General features: G+C 41.1%; 1 protein-coding gene across 1 annotated transcript; it reads left to right on the top strand.

The window, feature by feature from the left end:
* Positions 1-93: 93 nt before the first annotated feature.
* Positions 94-2,120, top strand: LOC115950639 (60S ribosomal protein L8-3-like). The gene is made up of 2 exons (XM_031067862.1): positions 94-597; positions 1,549-2,120. Exons 1-2 carry the CDS (start codon positions 158-160, stop codon positions 1,892-1,894), a joined length of 786 nt encoding a protein of 261 aa, XP_030923722.1. The 5' UTR covers positions 94-157; the 3' UTR covers positions 1,895-2,120.
* Positions 2,121-20,482: the final 18,362 nt, after the last annotated feature.

Genomic DNA, 20,482 nt, shown 5'->3' with positions numbered 1-20,482 from the left:
TGCTGAACCCGAAGTCCAGTTGGGTCGGTTCACATCCGACCCATTACCAGGCTAACTTGGCTTGGCTCTTGTTATACTTAACCCTAATATCCCCGCTTCATATGTCTCTCTCAATATTCTTCCTCATTTCTCAGCCGTCTAGTCGTTCCCAGTTCCCATGGGTCGTGTAATCCGAGCTCAACGTAAGGGTGCTGGGTCTGTGTTCAAGTCCCACACCCACCACCGCAAGGGACCAGCGAGGTTCCGCAGTCTCGACTTTGGTGAGCGCAATGGGTACCTGAAGGGCGTGGTCAGTGAGATCATTCACGACCCGGGTCGCGGTGCACCGCTCGCTCGGATCACTTTCCGCCACCCCTTCCGATACAAGAAGCAGAACGAGCTGTTCGTGGCTGCCGAGGGCATGTACACTGGTCAGTTCGTGTATTGTGGGAAAAAGGCTACTCTTGTTGTTGGCAATGTGTTGCCTCTCAGATCTATTCCTGAAGGAGCTGTGGTTTGCAACGTTGAGCACCATGTGGGTGACCGTGGTGTCTTCGCTAGGTGTTCTGGTGATTACGCTATTGTCATTAGCCACAACCCTGATAACGACACTAGCAGGTATCTATCTTTTGTCCTTTAAGATTAATTGTTTTATATATAGTTACAATTTGTAGAAAATGTCGTTTCTAATATGAATTGCTTGAGTGAGCTATGTGTTTTTGCCCAAATGTTCTAACTACTACTCCTTACATAGAATGGCATATGCTTGCTTTTGATAAAGGAGTTTATTCATCTTCTGCTATGTGGCTCTTTTGTTAATGCTAGGTACCTTTGTGAATGATCTGTTTGATTAACGTTTACTCTTCTTGCATAACTCGAAACTTTTGGTCATTTGGTTTGGGTATTTAGTGGACGTTTGTTGATGTAGAGACTAGTGAGTCTTTAATCTTTTTGAAATGAAATTCATTGCACAAAGATAAATAATATAATGGTTGGAGTGTTGGGTTCCTTATAAGATCGTGGGAAAGAGAAGGGGACTAGGGACTATAGGTTTACCGCTCCAATCCTGTATATTCATAAGATTCTGATAATTGAAACTCCATGTTGTTGCAGTGAACCAATTGTACCAATTTGCAAACTGATATTATGTATTTATCATCTTCTATGTACATATATAGAGTTCTTGTATTGTTTGTACCTTAAAGATTGTTATGCTTTTTATAGTAGCTTTGTATGTTTATGTTAAATCCTGATGACTTTGCATGATTTGCGTTTTTAGCATATTCTTTTACATTGTTGATTGAAAAGCCAGTTTTTATTGCCTTCAGCTTCCTGGTTGGAAGTCTGGGCAATACTTTTTTGCATGGCTTTCCGAGCCAAGTTTAGCTGAGTTCAGTGTTGTCATATTTATGATTAATCCTTGTACAATTGATTAGTAATTGGAGTTTTTGATTATTTTAAACATCTAAATTTGATTACTTTTGCTAAACTTGTGAGAATACATGATTTCTTGCCCTGACACCATCTATGTAGCTGATCATTGGATTGTCTGTTTACTCAATTTAACAGGGTAAAACTCCCATCTGGTGCTAAGAAGATTGTTCCAAGTGGCTGCCGAGCTATGATTGGGCAGGTTGCCGGTGGAGGGAGAACTGAGAAGCCTCTTCTCAAGGCCGGTAATGCTTACCACAAGTTCAGAGTGAAGAGAAATTGCTGGCCCAAGGTACGTGGTGTGGCTATGAACCCAGTTGAGCATCCTCATGGAGGAGGTAACCACCAGCATATTGGGCATGCAAGTACTGTTAGGCGTGATGCACCTCCTGGTCAAAAGGTTGGTCTCATTGCTGCAAGGAGGACTGGTCGGCTCAGAGGACAAGCGGCGGCAACTGCTTCTAAAGCTGACAAGGGTTCTTGAAAATTTTAGGCTGATAAGAGTGCTTAAAAGAGTGTTATACTTTAGATCTGCCGCGTATCTTGCTTATCATCTAAGACTAGTTGTTGAACCTTATTGTCAAAATTTTGGTTGGAATGTCGTTATGTTTTATTTTAATTACAATTGGTTTATGCACTTTTTGAAATTATTCTGATTTAGTAGTTCCTATTTCTGCTGGGGTCACTTTACCTTGCACTGATTATTCAAATTTAGCATATCTTGTTAATCAGAATAATTTTTGCATTATGTCAATGACATAGGAAATTTTATTAAGATAGAAATTTTGGACATCATGGTGGTTGCAGTGTTGTCATTTTGGCCAAAAATGGAGTGATGGGTATGTCCATTTACTCCATTCTGTATACTGATCAGATGTAAAGTTCTGTTGCAAGTATTACATTTTTGATCGAAAATGCCGTCTGCTTCCTTGTCGGAAGTCTGGGCAATACTTTTTTGCACGGCTTGCTGAGCTAAGTTTAGTTGAGTTGCAGTGTTGTCATATGTATGATTAATCCTTGTACAATTGATTAATAACTGGAGTTTTAGATTCTTTTGGTGGTTGGTTGATTGCCAAGGAAAGGTATGTTGTACATTCGTGAAATGCGGCATCTCTCACAAATACGTGGGCACCCTGGAATTTACAAGTTATGAGAGATGACGCCTGTGATAATTGGAGTCAAAAGTCTCTATAGCTCAATTGGCACTTATTGGTATTTTTAACGAGACATATAGATTCAAATCCCCTCGTTGTAACAAATTATTGAATTATTTAAAAAGAAATTGATGATTCATAATTGTATTAGCGATTTGCCAAGCCGAATTATTGATGATTGACTTTAGGCTTATCTATCAGTATTACTTTTTTCTTTTTTTTCTTTTTTTTTTTGAGAGAGAGAGTTTTAACCTATGGCGTCTGCTCCTAATGATAGTTCTTTATCATTAGACTAAGACACCAATCAGTTTTTGATGTAGGCGGGGATTGAACCTCAGATCTCTTATACAACCATCAGAGACTTTACCAGTTGAGCTAACTGGAATTCACAGTATTACTAATGTTTGATTGCACGACTTTTGGAGGAGTTACAGGTGAGGTATGTTGCCGCTAGGTTTTTCAAACTAGGCAGTTGATGAACATGAGTGATATATGGGCCTGGTTTTGTTTTTGTTTTTGTTTTTGTTCTTTAAAAAAATAAATGGATGGTTTTGTTTTTGTTTTTGTTTTTGTCCTTTTAAAAAATAAATGGAACTTTGCCGATAGCATGTGGACTTGTTAGTTGTTACTCAATTGACATCTCATAATGTTTCTTGATTTAAATCATTCATTCTCAATGACAACTATCAAATTATCCACAAATAAAAAAAAATAAAAATAAATGAAACTTTTTTAACCTATTAAACTAACAAGTTCCTGATGAGAAATAAAAGTAATTATAGTGATGAATGTGAATCTGTGAATCTATAAAAAGCGATATAAGACTATTGTCAACCAATCAAATGTGATTTTTTGATAAGCATATATAATTGAGAGGTTAGAGTAGTTTTACTTTTACATTGTACTGTATAACTTACATCCTTTTTAGGTGAAGCTAAAATCATAGTAGAATAATTAGTAAACAACATATACTATATTGGTCATATATGTTATATGTATATGTGGGGGTAAAAAAAACCTACAACTTTTCAGTGAGATTGATATAAGATCTACACAACTAATTTCTAAAGAAAGAGAAACGATCCACAATAGGAAGTCTAAGCAACAAATTAAACATGAAAAGTGATCGAATCAAATATATATATATATATATATATATATATATATATATATGCATGGGAATGAAGTTCCTGAGATACATGAGATAGGTTCAAAGACTAAAAACCCTTAGAACTATCTCTCTCTGTTCTCTTTCTCTCTCTTGTTCTTGCCTAAACTTTTTCTCTCTCATTTCCTTGACGCTCCACCTTGTTCCTCTTCTCCTCCTTTCAAAAAAATCTCCCCCCCTTCCCCTTTCTCCCTAGTTGTCTTGTTCTCAGCTGGATTTGGGGGATACTTGTCCCATCATCCCTCTATTCTACCACTTTTTGATTATAAAAGAGGATTGTTGGTAGGGATGGCAATTTGGGCTCGACCCACAGGTACCCAGTCCGGCCCGACCCGATAAAGAATAGGGTCGGGTTTGGATTTAAAAAAAAAAACCCGAAGCGGGTTCGGGTTTTGAAAAAAACCCAGCCCGAACCCGGACCCGACTCGACCTGGTTAGCTAAATATAAAATTACAAAAAACCCTATATATATATATATATATATTGTGGGGGGTAAAAGACCAGTATGCCCATGTTAATGTCTACGTCAGGCCAAGGGCCTAGCCCAAGGAAAAACCCTTCCTCGATCATGGGGAGGAAAAACCCCTCATCGGCCATGTGGAGAATCCTCCTCGGCCATGTGGAGAATCCTCCTCGGCATGGATGTAGCCGAGGATAAAGGAGGCAACCTGCCACTGGTAGCGGCACTCCAAATTGTTCCACTGAACAGGAAAAGTATTAAAGCAGAAAAGGATAGCGGAAAAAATGGAAATGTCAGAGGGAAAAGCTGCCATGACTGCACTTAGTGCCTTGTGCTTGATACAACCATACTTTTCTGCCTTTACAATCACTTCCAACAACTGAAGGGAAGGGCTGATGGGACAAGTACCTACCCAAGGAACCCCATTCAAAAGAGAGGAAATGACTATAAAAAGGGAGGACAAGGAGATAGAAGGGCGGGGCAGAAACCCCCCATCACACCAGAGGCACCAGAAAAAGCTCCCCGGATCGCGCCGAGGACCAATTCTCTCTGGTAAACTCGGTCCATAAAGGACACCGTGATTACCATTGTCCATACACTAAAGCCTAACTCTTTGACTCACTCTCTACAAATTCATTGTACCGGGCTCACTGGTCTAAGGTCCCATGCATCTTGGGCCTGGCCTGAAAAACGTGACCCTACAATTGGCGTCGTCTGTGGGAAGAGCTGGTGCATTGGCGAATGCAACGATTAATCACGGTCAAGTTCCTATCAGCGAGAGTCCCTCAATAGGACCACTTTGGCGGTGGTGCAAGTTACGCGAAAGCCACCCTCCATTATTTCCAAGAACACATTATCACTGTCGTTACTCAGCTTCCACTTAGGTCTGCACTTCGAAGCGTTGAACGCGTGAGAAGGATTGCTAAACGAAATGCGGTTCTAAGGGTTTCTGATGTCAGATGTGTGCCCCACGCACTTGTCAAGGGGCTAACTCTCACGGGCCTAGTAGTCCAGTTCGCTGAATCTCCTCTGGAGAAAAGAGTCGAGGGTCAAACCAGAATCTTTCGAAGTGGTTAAACAAAGCCTTAGCTACGTCGAGTCCTCGGACCTCCGGTTTTGGGGAAATTAACGTGCACCAACGACACCCCAGGAAAAGCCTAAGTGCTAGACAGAACCAAGGTCTTGCATGGTTCTCAGACTCAAACCTATGGGGAAACTAGTCACTCTAAGAGCCTAAGTGCTAGACAGAACCAAGGTTTTGCATGATCCTCGAACTCAAACCTATGGGGAAACTAGTCACTCCAAGAGCCTAAGTGCTAGACAAAACCAAGGTCTTGCATAGTCATCAGACTTAAATCTATGGGGAAACTAGTCACTCCAAAAGCCTAAGTGCCAGACAGAACCAAGGTCCTGCATGGTCCTTGGACTCAAACCTATTGGACACCAGCTACTTCGAGAAAAACCTAAGCCCTAGACGGGACGAAGGTCTTACATGATCCTCGGATTTCAGGCTTTGTGGAAATTAACACGCGATGGTGCCTTTTTAAGCGTTCAAGCTAAGTTCAATCATGCCTCGGTCCTCGGACCAGATGCCTAAAGCAAGTTAAAGCTATAAATATCACCGAAAACGTGGAAAAGAACCCTAGTACCCGGTGATCTCCTCGGACAGCTTACTTTAAGTTACACGTCCTCGGGCGGTCACCCCGCTTACAGTACAGAACATGCGGCTGTTTTCATGGTTAGTCTTATATAGTTAACCTACTTAAAGTTAGCATTGATGTGCCCGTCAGTTTTGACAAGTCCAAAGTGATAATTCTTTACTATCAATGGCATCAGTTCTAAGTACTATTCGAAAGAAAAAGCACCAAGACATCCACTCATAAAATAATCATTGCAGAAAAGAAAGGGTACGCAAAATGAAATGAAATCGTCTCTTTATTAGATAAAGAAGTAGTACAACGTACATAAAAGGCTTAGACAGGCCTATATTAGAAGCTAATTAAAAAAGAAAAGAAAAAAAAGGGTACACGGGAACAATAAACCCTCAATCTTGCTCCAGCAGCAATCGAGCAAGTACGGATGGCACCAGTGGTAGAAGAGAAGAAGAAGCGGAGGCTCTCGGTCCACGATTTTGCTCTAGCAACAATCAAGCAAATATGGATGGCACCGGTGGTGGAAGAGAAGAAGAAGTAGGGACGCCAAATCTCTATACTTGCTCTAGCAACAATCGAGCAAGTATTGCTCTAGCAGTAATCGAGCAAGTATGGATGGTATCGGAGATGGGAAGACCAAACCCTCACATGCATGACACACGGCGCCGGATGAAAGCCCAAATTTTGTCGCACCAAAAATCTGATACGACCTACACCTGCTTCGGATTTTGGCTGAAGGAAGAGAGACTTCTTTCTTGTCCAGTCGAGGGGGAGAAGTATCTTTAACCTTTGCCTCCCTTGCCCTGACTGGGCCATTCTGAATCTCGGAGACACCCAAGGCTTCTGAAGAGGGTTTGGTTCCTTCACCCTCACCCTGACCATGACCATTTCACTCCCTAAATCTCAGTCACTCTCATAGTGGGGACTTTGGGAACATTTGGCGAGTTAGAAACCTGAAAAACTCAAGGGTTTGCTAATAAAAGGGAATGATCTCCCACCATGCGTCTTATATAGGGGGCAGATCTGGAGGCAATCAATTCGTCCCAAATCTCCAAGAAGGAATTACAAACGAGATAAATATCGCTCAAATTCCAAAGTAGTCTTCAGCCGTTGGATTTATGTCACCTCGTGAAAAGGCCCTAATTAAAGCGCGCCTTGTGTACCGAAACGACAGGAATGCGGCTTGGATAGACTAAAATAATGTCTCACAGCTAGGAACACGCTTCAGGTAAGCGAAGAGGCTCTGGCATTAATGGAGGACAAGACTTGGCAAGCTGTGACAGAGGCCTGATGACACCAAAACCCTCCTCTCCATCTGAGGAGCCGGACAACAGAATTTTGAGGGGCGATTGTGGGGGGTAAAAGACCAGTAGGCCCATGTCAATGTCTACGTCGGGCCAAGGGCCTAGCCCAAGGAAAAACCCCTCCTCGACCATGGGGAGGAAAAACCCCTCCTCGGCCATGTGGAGAATCCTCCTCGGCATGGATGTAGCCGAGGATAAAGGAGGCAACCTGCCACTGGTAGCGGCACTCCAAATCGTTCTACGGAACAGGAAAAGTACTAAAGCAGAAAAGGACAGTAGAGAAAATGGAAATTTTAGAGGGAAAAGCTTCCATGACTGCACTCAGTGCCTTGTGCCTGACACAACCATACTTTTCTGCCTTTACAATCACTTCCAACAACTGGAGGAAAAGGCTGATGGGACAAGTACCTACCCAATGAACCCCATTCAGAAAAGAGGAAACGACTATAAAAAGGGAGGGCAAGGAGACAGAAGGGTGGGGTGAAAACCCCCCATCACACCAGAGGCACTAGAAAAAGCTCCTCAGATCACGCCAAGGACCAATCCTCTCTAGTAAACTCGGTCCATGAAGGACACCGTGATTACCGTTGTCCATATACTAAAGCCTAGCTCTTTGACTCATTCTCTACAAATTCATTGTACCGGACTCACTGGTCTAAGGTCTCATGCATCTTGGGCTTGGCTTGAAAAACGTGACCCTACATATATATATCATAAACCTAACCCTAAAACTCATTTCTCTCTCAAATCTCAACTCAGCCGCCTCTCTCAAGTCTCACCTCACCCTTACTGACTTTCACTCTCACCCTCACTAACTCTCACTCTCACCCTCACTCACATCTCATTCGCCCCTTACAACCTCACTGACTCTCACTCTAACTCACATCTCATCCTCACCCTCATTCTCATTCACTCACCGACCCACCCTCATCCTCGTGGAGGAGCACGGATCTCGTGGTGGTCGTCGTTTGTCATGGAGGAGCATGGATCTTGTGAGGTTAGGCGAAGATTGTTGAAACCACCTCCGACGAAGCTACTGTCTGAGTTCTTCATTTTTTATTTTTTTGGGTTCATTTCCTCGATAGTTTTTGTTTTTGGGTATTTGATGTTTGAGAATTCATGTAAGAATCGGTCCATAAATGGAGTTTGAGTTTTGTTTCCTCTATTTTTTATGTTTATTTATTATTTATTGTCTAAAAATCTCATTTCAGCAAGACTGATGCTTCAATTTTGATTGATTTGTATTTGTGTTGCTATTGCTGTTTGTGTTTGTGCTTGTTCTTTTTTTTTTTTTTTTTTTTAATTAATAAGATTGGTCGGATTGGGCCATAGAATTGGCCCAGAAGTGGCTGGACGGCCCCGCGGGGCCCGCAGAGACCCGAAGGGGCGCATATGGGGCTAAAAAAAAGACCTGTTTATTAAACGGGCTGGGTCCGAGTAATAAGGGAGGGCCCGCAGGTTGGGTCCGGGTATCAAAAAACCCGCCCCGAATCCAACCCGTTGCCATTCCTAATTGTTGGGGGTTTCCATTATTTAGGTCAGACATTCAGCATTTAATGTGGTAGAGATTAGGTGAGAAACCTCATTAATGCGGAGGTGACTGTTCCATTGGTTCTTATTTGTTCCTTGTGCTTCTCAGGATGAGTCTGAGGAAAGGTGGCTGTGAGAGACCGTGCCCCCGGCCCCCCTTTTTTAGGATGTTGGGCCAAACTCACGTGAATGGGTGGAGTTATGTTATTGCCTTTCAAAATGGAGATTCAACTAGTTATATTTTCTCCTCTAGATTAAGGGTTTTACAATGGAGTCGCCACTTATTTAATTATTGGAATAAATAAGAAAACCAAAATTAAAAAATTCCTCATTTTATTAATTTTCAATTGAATTACATTGATTATAGGAAAATTACATGGCTTTGGTCCTAGATACAATCTAAGATAAAGTATATAGCTTTGTTTCCTAGTTACAATCTAGAAATTGAAAATTACAATGATAAGCATTGGTTTATCAACCCTTGATCTAAGTTCAAAGGCTATGTTACAAGGTGGGAAGGTGTTAGGCACCTACCTTACCCGGTGAAATCGGTCTTCTAGACTATGGTGGCCAACATTTATATCACATCATCCAATATGTTATCAATCAATTTGCATGTTGAATTTAAAGTGTGTACATGTGATAAATCCTAATTCAATTTGTAAGGTTGAATTTAATCAACTATCTAATTGGCTTTATTTTGTGCCAAATTTGCTTGTATTTCAACATTTAGTAACCCTGTATTTAGGTGGGCTTGTTGTAAAAGTAGTGAGTGAAATAGAGTGAAGTTTGCTCAAGAGTGTGCAAGAAAACAGAGACTCGCGGCTTGGCCTCGTGGGTGACTCGCGGCTACAAGCCGCCAGACGCAGCACACGTGCCAAGCATGCCAGAAGGTGAACAGTCATGCTAGCTGGAGCACTACAGGACAAAACAGGACAACTGGCCATACGGTTATCTCGCGACTCAGTCAAGTCGCGAGCCAGCCCTGTTTTGAAAAACCTGACATTTCACATTCTCCTCTTACCTCAGTATAAATACCCCTTATACCCACAAATGAGAGAGAGAGTTTCCAGAGAGAATTTTGAGAGAGAAACCCTAGAGTAAAACAAGATTGATTTATCTACAATCTTTACATAAGTGTCTCTTCAAATTTCTCAACTCTCTTCCTCTCCATTGCCAAACCCTTGAGAGGCTTTTTACCAAAACCTTGTTCTCACCATATCCATTACTGTGAGAGGGCTGTTTGGTGTTCTGGGAAGCAGTTAGGAAGGAACCAATCTTCATTGGTTGATGCTATGGTCTAGTAGCTGAATCCGGGAAGCTAGAAAAGAAAAAAGGTTCGGCACAACCTCGTTGGAGCAAGAAGTTTGGAGGGCTTAGGTGCACTGGGTAGATTAGGCTTGGAGGGTCTATTGCTGTCCATGTATCCCAACTACATTTTCTAGTGGATTGTTTACCGCTTGGAGGGCGACGGAGAGGTTTATGCCGAGGGCTTCGGTTTCCTCTTCGATAACACATTGCGTGTTGTGTTTGTATTTGCATTTTCTTTTCCTTTTATCTTTACCTTTTATTATCTGCTATGGGCTGTGATTTTAATTTGGCTTAGATAGTTTTTCCAATTCTATATTATACCTTTTGTTCATTTTCCGTACACTAATTGTTTGACATAAAGCTTGAATTAGTTAACTTGTAAATTTGGGGTCTAAACGTTCAAGGGTGTTTTTACACTATTTGAACCTTCACAATTTATTAAGCATTTCATTTAGATTGGAAAATAAATTCTAGTGAATGTGTGTGGATGGTAATATATTAGATTCAAGGATTTGAAAGAATTATTAAACAAACATATTTTTCATATTTTTTATGTGGATTCAAGATTAAAATTAGTGTTATGCATGAACATATAATGAACAACCAAGAACATGTGAAGAACATATAAGAACAATTAAGAACATTCAAATATATTCAAAAGAATTTAAATGATTATTATCATACTTTAATCTTAAACTCTCATCTTGGTAATACAAAAAACAAGTTAGGGAAATGAATTATACTTTCATGCAAAATCCATATGGTGGGGGAGGAGCCTCTTGGTAGAGGTCCTAGGGGTGGAGGAAAAGAAGAGTTAGGAGAAAGAGAGTGAGTCTCACTCAATACCTTGAGTCTCAAGAAGACCAAGATATGACAAGACTAATCAACTTCCTAGAACTCAAGAGAGGAGAAGAGAGGGGGTTTTTGTGTGTCATGAAATGAAGGAGAGGGGGGGTTTATATAGTAGTGGTGGAGGAAATATGAATGGAATGTCATTTAATGAGGGTTGACAAAGAATCATGAACCTAGACCTCATTTTAGCCTTTAGGGAAATTTGGTGCATTAAATGTGGAGATTGATGAGAGTAAGGAGTAAGCAAAGTTCGGTTTTCCCGTAGCTACTGTAATAGCCTGTAGAGTCAATTTCGAAAAATCATATCTGACTCAATTCTAATTGGAATTGTCTCATTCTTATACTCAAATTGAAGCCCCGGATGTCTAGTTAATGGAAAAATTAACCTCATTCACAGATTCAAAATATTCTGAGAGATATCGATGAAATGGTGAGCAAATGTCATTTGTTAGAAAATGGTTTCAACACAATTAACATTAATAAGTCCCAAATTAGCTCCCAATTAACATTAAATGACTCCAATCATTCCCATTTCAGACTTAATTGGTTCCAAATTTACTCTAATTAAAAGATAATTGCACAAATTACTCATTGAATAATTAATGTTTAACTATCTAGTTAATTAGGTGTGTGCAACCCTACCATATAATGCAGTCCTAACCAATCAAATTATGACACATCATTGATCTCAAATTGATTATACTTATAACCAATTGAAATCAATTGTTTATAATCACATATAGTTGGACTCAATTTGTGATGGTGCATCTCAGCCATTAAAACTTGATTTGATGATAACTTTCAATTTGGTGATCCGATTCAGGCTTATGACCAGTCGATTTGATCATTACAATATCAAGATCATTTTGGTGAAATGAGATTAATGATCTAATGACCAGAATCAAGATGCATATTTCTAAGGTGAAATTACCCTTTTACCTTCCATGTGAGGATAAATGTGGGTTGCAAAATAAGGTGTCAACAGTGGTATCTTGGTTTAGAAGGGGATTGGTCAACTATGGTTCCTTTCTTACTTGCCAAAAGAGAAATTTTTGCCCGTTCCCTCGGTAATGAACCTTGGGAAAGGAAGTTAGCCCGGACTTCCACGGTAGTGGGCCTGGACGGTTTCCTTTCATCAAACAAACTATTTCATCTACATATTTATCTTGGGCTGGCCCCATTTTCTTTAAAAATGATCTACTGGGTTTTTGGTTCTCATCCCAAGCTCACATTCATCCTATGCACATTTTAAAAAAAAAAAAACTCTTATTTATGCATGGAAAAAAATTTCTAAAAATACAAGTTTATATATATATATATATAAATATAATTAAACTATAAAACACTTATTAAAATTATTAAATTTATATGAAATCACTTTAACATGACTGAATTTAATACTCTTATTTGGTAATATAATTGTTTTTTTTTAAATGATCAAAATCAATATTTTCTAGTTTCGTATTTTTCTATTTATATAAGGCATCAACATGTTCATATTTTTATAAAACATTGAATTTTCTATCTATTAAGATTATTTTTAATAATTTGGATGAGGGAAATTATGAATGATGCTAGTATTTTATGAAATAGTTAATTAAGCACCAATAATATTTAATAGTTAGATTAATAAAGAAAATGGACGATATAACTAATATGAAAACAAAATCAAACTTGGAGAGTCAAAATAAAAAATTTAAAGCATAAAAGGCTAAAATAAAAAAATAAAAAAATTAAGGGCAAAAGATATGCTTTTATCAATAAATAACATTTTTTTCCGTCCGGGGGGGGGGGGGTGCTAGTCATGCATTTTAATTTGTTGTTTCTAAAAGAAGATATCCATAGTTCAGTAATCATTTCTCCATTGTAATTATTAAAGTATAAAATAAAATTGTTTTTCATAAGTTTTGGTTGTCCATGTGTTCCACATTGTCTATTCCCCACAATAATAATAATAATAATAATTGTGGGGGCTGGTTAATCAATAAATTATTAAAATCGTGTTAATTGGGCCTGTGGACCATTCGAGGACGTAAAACTGTCCGAGGAGGCCCATGAAGGAAGAGTAGATATCACGTGAGGTGAGTTTAGTATTCGTCCGAGGACAAAATCCTTCTCAGCAATATGAGTCCGAGGACGACTTGAACTCCATGTTATTACAAATGCACTTCAGAGCTACGTTACCACTAAAGGTGGAACATGGGACCAAGGGTAAGAAAGAAAAGGTAAACAAATATGTTTAACAACAGCTGCCTCCGCATTAATTGCCTCTCAACCAACTCTCTGGCCGCATTAATGTGGAGGTGATGCTTGAACAGTGATGAGACAGCCTTACAGCTGCTGGTTGGAGGTTCCAGAAGGTGTTGGATGGGACAGGAAGGGATCTCCTAAACCCAACCTACATGTGTGTGGTGAATATGACACCAAGAGGGCAGTATATAACCTGGAAGAATGCATTAAGATAGAGGGATCGGAACTTCTAAAAAAAGAGGACTTAGAAGAAATCCTTATGAACTAAAGAACTGAACTTGTTTCAAGGAGAAATTGATCGTTATATTAGTGCTAATCCATCTATAAACGTGAGGTTTAATCGTTTTTCTTTTAGAGTTAACCTAGTTCTTTGACATCCCCGCTCTACAAATTTATTGTTTGGGCCTTCAACATTCGAACCTAATACCAATTTGGGATCGTTACAAATTGAGTCCTTACAATTGGCTCCGTCTGTGGGAAGAGCTTGATCTAACTTAAAAGAAATCCGGTGCAACGTTTATGATGGAGGAAGCAGGTCCGCATCACTACGCAATAGGATCACTTCAGGTAGATGCCAACCCACACCAGGCAGAGTCAAGGGGCTCCCAGCATGGTGATCCCCACCGGAGTCCCGAACGGAGAAAAGGCTGTGAGGGGAGTGTGTGCACAATTCATACCACCAAAAGTCACTCTCGTTTTCCCATGCAAAGCATGACAGGAACCTGCAACGTGAGATTGACGAGTTGAAAAGAGAGTTGCATCATGCCCGGTGAGAACATTCCCCACCTTGCTCCGAACCATCATCCGAGGAGACGAATGGAGCTAGTTATAGGTGGAGATCTAGAACTCCGCCTAGTGAGACTTTCTCCTATGAAGAGGAGCACGGCCATCGACATAGGCACAGAAGCCCGCCTAGCAGGGGCTTGGATAACAACGCCATGAACAAAGCGTTGAGTCAAGTTTCCAAATTACCCTTCACAAGGAATATAGAAGATGCGGTTCTTCCTCGACGATTCCACCAGCCTACATTCACCCTGTATGATGGCCAGTTAGACCCAGTAGAACACGTCAGCCACTTTAGCCAAAAAATGGCTATCTACTCCAGGGATGAGGCCTTGATGTGCAAGGTCTTTCCATCAAGTTTGGGTCCGGTAGCGATGAGATGGTTCAACAGTTTAAGGGCCAGTTCTATTGAGTCCTTCAAAAAGCTTACCCGGGCTTTTAGCGCTCGCTTTATCACTTGCAGTAGGGTTCCTCGGCCTTTGGGATCCTTGCTGTCAATGTCCATGTGAGAGGGCGAGACTCTCAAAACTTATTCAGATAGATACTGGGAAATGTTTAATGAAATAGAGGGAGAGCATGATGATGTAGCCATCAGTACTTTCAAGGCTGGCCTTCCAGCCGAGCATGATTTAAGGAAATCTCTAACTGGTAAACCTGTTACTAGTGTACACCAGTTGATGGATAGGATTGATAAGTACAGAAGAGTAGAAGATGACCAACTTCAGGAAAAAGGAAAAGCTAAGGTAATCCCTCAGGAGAGGAGGGATTTCAGGTCAGACCGTTACAATAGTAACCGACCTCGGAAGGACTTCGGGGGGCAATCAGGTTCTGCTGACACCCAGGTGGTCAATGCAGTGTTTCGGGAGCCGGTGCAGCAGGTATTGGAAAAGATAAAGAATGAGCCCTTTTTTAAATGGCCAAACAAGAAGGCAGGAGAGCCTAAGAAACGCAACCCGAATCTATATTGCCACTATCATCAGGATCATGGGCACACGGCGGAAGATTTCAGGAATTTATAGGACCATTTGGAGCAGCTGGTCCGAGAGGGGAAATTGAAGCGACTCTTGCATCATTCCAGTGGTAGGGGAGGCCAGGCAGGCTCAGAGATGCGTGGGGACGCTTCTTCAAGACTCCCCCTTGGCACAATAAACGTTATTTTTGCCGCCCCCGGGAGGACTGGATCTTGTCCTTCCAGGGTACTGTTGGTGTTCCGACCTCCGGCCGAGGATCATTGCCAAGCGTCGAAGAGAGCCAGGGCGGACGTCCCCCTGATTTTGGGCTTTTCAAATGAGGATAAGGTCGGAACCATACAGCCCCATGATGATGCTCTGGTGGTCACACTGAAAATTGGTTGGTACGACGTTAAAAGGGTGATAATTGATCAAGGTAGTGTTGTTGATATAATGTACCCAGATTTGTATAAGGGGCTAGGTCTGAGGCTAGAGGACTTAGCAGCCTATAGCTCCCCTCTGGTGAGTATTAAGGGAAGGATGTCGCTCCAAAAGGACAGATCAGATTACCTGTGCAAAACGGTATGGATGTGGTGGAGGTGGACTTCATTGTTGTAGACGTTTTCTCTCCATACACGGCTATTATGGGCAGATCTTGGCTTCATACCCTGGGAGTAGTCTCATCTACTCTACATCAGAAAATAAAGTACCCATCTGGAGGTCAAGTATTGGAGATAATAGGAAGTCAGGTTGTAGATCGGCAGTGCCTGGTAGCGGCTATACAACATCGGCCAGAGGCAGAGACCTCAGCCGCTGTCGATAATGGATTATAGCAATTAAAACCCCCAGCATTACCCTTAGATGGACCAGCCGACGAGGTAAAATGTGAAGATTTGGAGAGGGTAATTGTTGCTGATGATCCGGAAAGGTTCTTCCAGGTTGGGGCTAAACTGCCTTTGCAAAAGAAGGAGCGATTGCTGGAATTCCTCAGAGCAAATGTGGATGTGTTCACATGGAGCCCATATGAAGCCCCAGGTATAGATCCGAATTTCATTTTTCATCGACTCAATGTGAATCCTTCCGTAATTCCCAAAAGGCAACCACCTCGGTGACCATCAAAAGAGCATGCTGAAACTGTCAGAAGTGAGGTGACCAAGCTCAAGCAGGCTGGGGCTATCAAAGAATTATTTTATCCTGAATGGTTGACCAACACGATGGTGGTAAAAAAGAAGACAGGAAAGTAGCGAGTGTGTGTGGACTTCATGGATCTCAACAAGACTTGTCCCAAGGATCCATTTCCCATGCCAAAGATAAACCAGTTGGTGGATGCAACCGTTGATCATCCTAGGATGAGTTTCTTGGATGCCTTCCAAGGATATCACCAAATACTGCTAGCATTGGACGATCAAGAGAAGACTGTCTTTATCACCCCTATTGGAAACTATCACTACAAAGTGATGCCCTTTGGTTTGAAAAATGCCGGATCTACCTACCAACGGATGATGATTAAAATGTTCGAACCACAACTGGGTAGAAGCATTGAATTCTATATCGATGACATGGTGGTGAAGAGTAGAGTGGTATCCGAGCACATGGAAGATCTTATGAACATCTTCGGAGTATTGAGAAAGCATAAGCTATGTTTGAATGCTTCAAAGTGTGCCTTTGGTGTAGGCTCCGGGAGGTTTTTGGGATACATGGTGACTCATAGAGGAATTGAAGTGAACCCAGATCAGATTAAAGCCATCAACGATTTACAAGCACCTCGGAATCCAAAAGAGGTGCAGAAACTAACTGGAATGACTGCTGCTTTGAATCGATTTATCTCCAGATCGGTCGAGAGATGTCCCTTTTTCCGTCTACTGCATAAGTGGAAAGGATTTGAATGGACCGAGGAGTGTGCTGTGGCGTTTTAACAGTTGAAGGAGTACCTGTCCAGGCTACCTATCATGTCTAGTCCTGAGGTGGATGAGGTACTGTTTGCTTATTTGGCAGTTGCCCCTCATGCAGTTAGTTTTGTCTTAATACGAGAGGACAGTGGCGTCCAAAGACCAGTTTACTATGTAAGCAAGTCCCTTCATGAAGCCGAGGTGAGATACTTGTCATTGGAAAATGCCATCTTGGCGGTGGTCCATGCAACACGCAAACTTCCGCATCACTTTCAGGCCCATACTGTGGTTATCTTGACTCAGTTACCTTTCAAGTCCATACTAAGAAGTGCAGACTACACTGGGAGAATTGCTTAGTGGGGCACAATTCTAGGTGCTTTCGATATCAAGTATATGCCCCGTACTTCTGTGAAAGGCCAAGTCCTTGCCGATCTGGTAGCCGAGTTCGCCGAGTGCCCAGAAGAAGCTAATATGAAGCAAAATGACATGGATAAAAAATCGGTTGGTCTGATATCCACACAAGGCGGTTCCTCCTATAGGGTATATGTGGACGGAGTAGCAAACCAACAGGGGGCAGGATTGGGGCTAGTTTTGATATCCCCTGAAGAGATCATCATTGAGAAGTCCTTGAGGTTGGGATTCTCGGCTACTAACAATGAAGCAGAATACGAAACTTTATTGATGGGAATGAGTATGGTCCAAAAAATGGGTGGAAAGATAGCAGAATTATTCTTGGATTCAAGATTGGTAGTCGGCCAAGTGAAAGGAGAGCTAGAAGCCCGAGATCCAAAAATGCAAGGGTTTTTGAACCAAGTTAGGCATATGCAAACGAAATTTGAGTCTTTCGACTTGTCGCATATCCTCCGAGGTGAATATACTCATGTCGATTCCCTGGCAACCCTTGCCACCTTCTCAATACGGACTTTTCCTCGGGTGATCATCGTCAAAGATTTGCATATCCCCACCTCACCAGAAAATGACGTTTGCTAGGTTCATCAAGTCAATCTAGCGCCGAGCTGGATGGATCCCATATTGAAATTTCTTGAAAGTGACATTTTGCCCGAAGAGAAAGTAGAAGCTGAGAAAATACGGAGGAAAGCTCCTCGGTTTTAGTTATCCGAGGACAAAAAGTTATACAAACGGTCCTTCTCTGGGCTGTACCTGCTTTGTGTACATCTTGAGATGTCAGAGTCAATCCTAAAAGAGCTGTATGAAGGCATTTATGGAAGTCATACAGAGGGAAGGTCCCTATCACACCGGCCATTACTCAAGGATATTGGTGGCCAAATATGCAGAAGGAAGCGCATGAGTATGTTAGAAAATGTGACTAGTGTCAAAGATTCGCTCCAAACATCCACCAGCCTGGAGGAATTCTTAACCCTCTCTCCAGCCCTTGGCCTTTTGCTCAATGGGGACTGGATATTGTCGGCCCTTTTCCTAAAGCCTTAGGAAACAAAAAGTATCTGCTGGTCGGCACATATTACTTCACTAAATGGGTCGAAGCTGAACCTTTGACTAACATCAGAGACGTAGATGTTAAGAGGTTTATTTGGAAGAATATTGTCACACAATTTGGAACTCCGCGCACTCTTGTCTTGGATAACGGCCTTCAATTTGATAGTAAGGCCTTCAGGCAATACTGTTCAGACTTGGGTATAAAAAACAAATATTCCACTCCGGCTTATCCTCAAGGGAATGGGCAAGCTGAAGCTGTTAACAAAATAATAGTCAATGGACTTAAGAAGAGATTGGATGATGCAAAAGGAAAATGGGTAGAGGAATTGCCACATGTTCTCTAGACCTATCAAACAACGCCTCGACGATCAACAAGGGAGACTCCTTTTTCCATGACCTATGGAGCCGAGGCCGTCATCCCTCTGGAAACTGGATTCCCAACATTAAGAACTAGTACATTTTCCTCGAACAGTAACGACGGGCTGTTGGGGAAAAGTTTAAACTTGATTGAAGAGTGAAGGGAGAGTGCAATGGTCCAATTGGCTTACTACTAGTATAAACTCAAGCAAGGCTATGATATTAATGTGAAGCTGAGATCGTTAGCCGTAGAAGATCTGGTGCTGAGGAAAGTTCTGGGAGCCACCAAGAATCCAGCTTGGGGAAAATTGGGGCCTAATTGGGAAGGGCCTTATCGGATTATTTCAGTAGCCGGAATAGGAGCCTACTATCTGGAAGACCTAGATGAAAAAGCTGTACTTCATCCTTGGAATGTAAATAATCTCAAGAGGTATTATTATTAATAAAAGTAGTATAGTTTGGGTTTTGCCTTTAATTTATGCTAATCATGCATCTTGTGTTTCCACCTCCTATGACATCTATTGAAGTATTAAACAGAAATTAAGTTATGTCAGGTCCTCGGACTACAAACTTAGTGGAAATTAATGTCCTATGGCATCTATTGAAGTATTAAACAGAAACTAAGCTATGTCAGGTCCTCGGACCACAAACTTAGTGGAAATTAATGCCCTATGACATCTATTGAAATTAATGCCCTATGACATCTATTGAAGTATTAAACAGAAACTAAGTTATGTCAGGTCCTCGGACCATAAATTTAGTGGAAATTAATGCCCTATGACATCTATTGAAGTATTAAACAGAAACTAAACTATGTCAGGTCCTCGAACCACAAACTTAGTGGAAATTAAGGCCCTATGACATCTATTGAAGTATTAAATAGAAACTAAGTTATGTCAGGTCCTCGAACCACAAACTTAGTGGAAATTAATGCCCTATGACATCTATTGAAGTATTAAACAGAAACTAAACTATGTCAGGTCCTTGGACCACAAACTTAGTGGAAATTAATGCCCTATGACATCTATTGAAGTATTAAATAGAAACTAAGTTATGTCAGGTCCTCGAACCATAAACTTAGTGGAAATTAATACCCTATTGCATCTTGTGAAGTATTAAATAGAATCTAAGTTATGTCAGGTCCTCTGACCACAAACTTAATAGAAATTAATACCCTGTGAAATTTATGGGGTCACTAAGTGGGTTCCTTTGAAACTAATACAGCCTCTTGCTATCAAAGTGCTAGGGCCACTTGGGCTTATGCATTCCAAGATAACAAATTCTCAAATATCATTCTAAGATCACAGGATTTTCAATCACCTATTGGAGATATAAACCCCACTAAGCCTATGAACATCATCTAATGTACAATTGAAGTACTGTAGACCCGACTTTATCCCACTTTTGAACATTGCCTAAAGTTTCAGTTGATTAAAAACGATGCGTATGTGTCCAAGATGTCTCCCTGAAACCTCATAGTATTAATGGTTATCACCCATTTTTAATCCTCAATTGTTAATGTTTATAAGTTATTTTTTCTCTTGCAAACGAAAGACAGCCAAAATGAGTCCATTCAAATTGAGATAACACAGTGAACAAGTACAAAACAAGATAAAACGGAAACAGCAATAATCAAATAAATACAAATGTCCTTACAAAAGCCCTAATCAAAATAAAAGATAAGTCCTATTTTTTCAACTTGATTTGGATCTTTGGAGCTTGGCTGGCTGATTTATTTGCCTCCGAGGTGGTGACTCCCTTTTTATCCTTAGTAGCTCCCCCAGCTGGCAAGACTGTGGAGGCCAAATCCTATTGAAAGCTTTGGGAGGCCACCTCTGCCTCAGAGTCTGTTGCAGTCTTGTCCAAGGAGGCTTCTAGAGGGGCAATATTCTCTTTAGTTGGTTCTGGCTGGCTAGGAAAGGGAAGACTTGAAGGCAAAACCTCCTCATTGGGATTA

This window comes from Quercus lobata, chromosome 6 (assembly GCF_001633185.2).
Source record: "Quercus lobata isolate SW786 chromosome 6, ValleyOak3.0 Primary Assembly, whole genome shotgun sequence".
In the NCBI taxonomy this organism is placed as follows: Eukaryota; Viridiplantae; Streptophyta; class Magnoliopsida; order Fagales; family Fagaceae; genus Quercus; species Quercus lobata.
The sequence above is the reverse complement of the archived record's forward strand: the minus strand, read 5'-3'. Positions and strand labels throughout refer to the sequence as shown.

Excerpts from the sequence above, each read along its gene's own strand:
- LOC115950639 (XM_031067862.1), top strand. The coding sequence starts at position 158 with ATGGGTCGTGTAATCCGAGCTCAACGTAAGGGTGCTGGGTCTGTGTTC. Across the intron at positions 598-1,548 it reads CCTGATAACGACACTAGCAG|GGTAAAACTCCCATCTGGTG; the intron begins GTATCTATCTTT and ends TCAATTTAACAG.